A 4,707-nucleotide genomic window follows, 5' to 3' on the forward strand; every position below is an offset into this window, starting at 1 on the left:
TTCTTTCATTTTGCTTTATTCATTTTTCTGAGTTTTGTTAGATTAAAATTTTTTTTTTTTTGCCGATCATAGCCGATACCATGACCGATCCAGAAAAACTGTACGATTTTCGATCCTTAACCGATCCTACTGATACCAACCCCTATCGCATTGGTTTTGACTGTGACCGATACCGATACCGAGTATTAAAACCTGGCTACGTAGTCTTAAACTCAGTCAAAGTAGAGAGAATGATCCATTAATATAGTTAACTGGATCAACAGTAACAATCCCTGATTGGTGGTAATGTTGATGGATAGTGGGTAACCCAGTCCATGACCCGATCCAAATAGTTTCCCATTCAAAGATATGAAACGGCAACACAATGGGGCGCGGGGAATGAAACGCGTGAAGAGAAAGACTAGGAGAAGGAAGTGATGCCCAGCATGCGAGAGCTTCATTTCTGGGGGAGATTTCAGATGGGAGAGAGATTCAATATTTTCCTGTTTTGGATATTGCAACGGGAGACAGCTCACTTTTATTCATTATACGATTAAATTTCCAAATTTAACGACTTCTTAGAGAGAGAAAGAAGAGAGATGCAGTCTTCCTCATCCCCATTTCTAGTATTATCTGCCTTCTTCTTCTTCATCTTCATCTTCCTTTCCCCAGGATTCTTCTGACACAAACAGTAACGCACGCACACCATAGGGAGGAAAAAGATAAGAGAAGAGAGATAAAATGGAGAGAACTCAGAGAAGGGTCTCTGATAACCAAGAAAAACCCATCTTTCTTCCTTTGAGATTCATGGATTTGATCCCCTTTTCCTTCTTTTTATTGTTTCTCTTCAGCTTTTCATCCCCTACAGGTAAGTTCTCTCTCTCTCTCTCTCTCTCTCTCTGTTAGAAATTAGAATAATTTAATTGATATTTTAATCAAATAATCTTGATTAATGGGCAGATGGGTATGATCCTTTAGACCCAGAAGGGAACATCACAATCAAATGGGACATCCTAACATCAGAACAAGACAAGTACGAGGTAATTTTTTTCCCTTCATTTTCAATTATTTTACTTCCCATTTTATTTTATTTTTTAAATTAAAAAAAAAAAAATTAGGATTCAAGTCGAGGAGAAACTAATAGGGATAAGATTGAGTAGTCTTTAAAATTAGATTTTGTAAACACCCCCCCCCCTTTTTTTTTTTCTATTCAAGACAGATTTTCTGCAAAATTAAAATTTAAAATCCACAAATTTTTTTGTTTTTTTTGGAATTTCTGAGGCCTAAAGAGTGAAGAGCGGATCCTTATGCAGGCATTGATGTCCATATACAATTACCAATTGTTCAGACACACAGAAACGCCTGGTTGGAGGTTGAGCTGGGATTGGGTAGGGGATGAGGTCATATGGTACATGGCTGGTGCAGAGGCTATTGAACAAGGGAACTGTTCCAGGGTCAAAGCGGCCACCACCCCTCCCCACACTTGCGAGAAGACACCTATAATCGTAGATCTTCTTCCTGGAACACCTTACAATATGCAGACTAGTAATTGCTGTAAGGGAGGTGTTTTAACCACTATGGCACAAGATCCTTCTAACTATGGAGCTACTTTCCGAATGACTGTTGGTTTGGTCACCTACAATGATTCAAATCTAATAATGCCCATGAATTTCAGCATTGGCCTTCCGGGTTATACCTGTTCTGATGCTAATGAGGTCCCGGCGAGCAGATTCACACAGGATGGCCGTCGGTATACACGGGCTCTCGGTAAGTGATGAACTGAGTACTAGTTACATGATTATCATGTTTGCTTTTTATACAATCATGTACTGAATGACTAGTAGATAATAGTAAAATAACATCTACTGTTCTATTGAAAGTCTAGTACTCTTGTTATATCAGAGACACTGATTTAATTTGTAGGTATTGGTGTTAGGACTCAGATAGAACTGACCCTTCAAAGCTAGTCATTAAGGAAAATGTGCTCAATTCCTTATATGCCTTGAGGTTATTTGCATCCGATTTAGGATCATTATTTTTGTGTGGAACCCCAATAATCTCCCCCATCCATGCAAGAGCACACGTGAGAACTAAGATCTTTCCCAAAGAAATTTTCTCCATCCTCAGAGACATATTGAAGTTCTCACGCCCTGACTCTGATACTACTTATTGGGACTCATGTAGAACTAACCCTTAAAATGTGAATTTTAACGGAGTCCCAACAATTGGGGCTTGAAACTGTAGCGATTCTAAGTTGATGTTATCAATATGAGAAACTTGTTCTTAATTAACTTGTTATATTTCTCATGGAGGCTATTTAGTAATTATGGCTGAGGAACTGTAGTAGACTGTACCAAATAAGGTGATACAGAAACATAAAGCTAATTTCGCTTATGAGAAACACAATGTATTAACATGGGATAAATAGTTGTCAAATAGAGGATGATAAGAGACAAATAGACACTCATTTGAGATGATTCTCAACATCAGATTACTTTTGAGTTCAACTGTATTTTTTTTTCTTTTGGAGGGGGGGGGGTTGGTAATGACAGCTGTAATTTTTCAAACATCACAAATGCTTACTTGTTAGTGGGCGAGCCTGTGGCACAATGGTTAAGTTGCACTATTGCAACATGCTGGTCACAGGTTCAAAACTTGGAAACAACCTCTTCTACGAAGCAGGGGGTAAGGCTAAGGCTGCATACACTTTGCCCCTCCCAGACTCTGCAGTAGTGGGAGCCTCGTGCACTGGGTTGCTCTCTTTCTCTCTCTCTCTCTCTTTTTCTTTTTCCTTTTTTTTTTTTTTTTTAAACAAATGCTTACATGTTATTACTAGTGCACTTTTTATCCATCTTATCATCTGATGTGAGAGTTTAAGTAGGTTTACTTGAGATGATTTCAACAGTAAGTTTAATTTTCTTGTATGTGTTGTTTTATTCTCTTATTTAATTTCTCTAACTCTTAACAGTGTCGTAAATAGTTTCTAATATCCTTTTCTTGGTAGGAGTTGTAAATAGTCTCTATTGGGTTATATTCCAACAGTAGCATTTGTTACATTATGCTTTCCTTTTCACATTGATTTCATGAATTAATTCTATCACTTGGGTTAGACTTATATAAACTACTCTTAGAAAGAAATTTGAATTTCCATTTGTGCATATTTATATACAAAGTTGTTTGTATATCCTTGAAAAAACCTTCCCTCTCAGCCTACTTTGATTTTCATGTTCATGATTATTTGGGAATGTATACTGCAGGAACATGGAATATAACATGTTCCTACTCTCAGTTCCGGGCATCAAAAAGGCCAACATGTTGTGTATCTTTATCTGCCTTCTACAATGAAACCATTACTACCTGTCCTCAGTGTAGCTGTGGTTGCAAGGGAGACCCGGAATTAAAATGCATCGAGTAAGGACACTAATCTCACTGTTCTTCAAATGCAGTATTTCATCTTCTTCTTGTTCTTGTACTAACAGAGAAAATATACTTCCATTTTCCATGGTAAACTACAGGCATACAGAGTCATTGTTGCAACTTCCATCAAATAAGGAGACTAATGGACAAGTAGTGAGATGTTCAAAACATATGTGTCCAATTAGGGTTCACTGGCATGTGAAAACAAGTTACACAAAGTACTGGAGGGTTAAGGTTACAGTGGAGAACATGAACTATCTTAAAAACTACAGCATGTGGGACTTGGTGATCCAGCACCCCAACTTGAGAAGCATAGAGCAGATTTTCAGCTTTAACTACCAACCTCTCAATCAGTATCCAGTCAGTAAGTTCATTAATATTTCTACCTTTGCTTTCTATTAGGTTTTATTCTTTACTTTTAAATTTTCCTTCTCTCTTGGGATTGTCTACTATCTAGGGTTTGGGCCTTCGGACCCTGACAACCCTTCAGGATTCCCTGATCAATACTGTCTTGGGCATATCCATAGATGACTATGACTTTCTAAACAGTTAATCTTTACCCTATCTAGAAACCCCAGTAATTGTCACTACAAATAGTTAAACTATGATGGGAAACTGGATATTTTGTTTTAAAAAATTATATGATAATAATACTTATTATTATTAGTATTATTTTTTTTGTTTTTTTAATTTTGTTCTTGTTGTTTATTTCATTTGCAGATGACACAGGAATGTTTTGGGGTATCAAATTTTATAATGATGTGTTACTGCAAGCAGGGGTTGCTGGAAATGTTCAGAGTGAGATGATATTAAGCAAGGATCCAGGAATTTTCACATTCAGGGAAGGGTGGGGATTCCCTCGGAGAGTCTCTTTTAACGGCGATGAATGCGTAATGCCTCCACCTGATGAATACCCTAGACTTCCCAATGGTGCAAACTCACATTCTCCTCAAAACAAAATACATCTTATGGTGGTTTCTTTGACAGTGTTGCTCACAGTACTGATCATTCTGAGTTAAGAGAACTTCTTGGGTTGTTACCTGATCCATTTTCAACCCATTATACACATCAGATTACTTTATACAAAATGTTCACCCAAAGAAAGTCTATACAATTTTGTTATATTGTTGTGTTCAACCATACCATAGTGTGTATAAGAGAGTCCTTTGGATGATTTGGAAGTTCATGAATCAATATTGAAAAAAAAAAAGTTTTCTTTCTCTTTTTTCTTCGACATTACTTCAGTTCACTTTATCAAAGAGGATTTCATTTAATTCATTTGGGGGGACCCAGGGGGAGGGGAGGGGGGGG

General features: G+C 37.2%; 1 protein-coding gene across 1 annotated transcript; it reads left to right on the top strand.

Moving 5' to 3' along the window:
- The first annotated feature begins 423 nt into the window (after window positions 1-423).
- On the top strand, window positions 424-4,616 carry LOC122067187 (COBRA-like protein 2). The gene is made up of 6 exons (XM_042631028.1): window positions 424-847; window positions 940-1,019; window positions 1,293-1,746; window positions 3,237-3,390; window positions 3,495-3,760; window positions 4,117-4,616. The coding sequence occupies exons 1-6, from the start codon at window positions 721-723 to the stop codon at window positions 4,413-4,415; spliced, it is 1,380 nt and encodes a 459-aa protein (XP_042486962.1). The 5' UTR covers window positions 424-720; the 3' UTR covers window positions 4,416-4,616.
- Window positions 4,617-4,707: the final 91 nt, after the last annotated feature.

Source organism: Macadamia integrifolia, unplaced genomic scaffold, assembly GCF_013358625.1.
Source record: "Macadamia integrifolia cultivar HAES 741 unplaced genomic scaffold, SCU_Mint_v3 scaffold275, whole genome shotgun sequence".
Taxonomy (NCBI): Eukaryota; Viridiplantae; Streptophyta; class Magnoliopsida; order Proteales; family Proteaceae; genus Macadamia; species Macadamia integrifolia.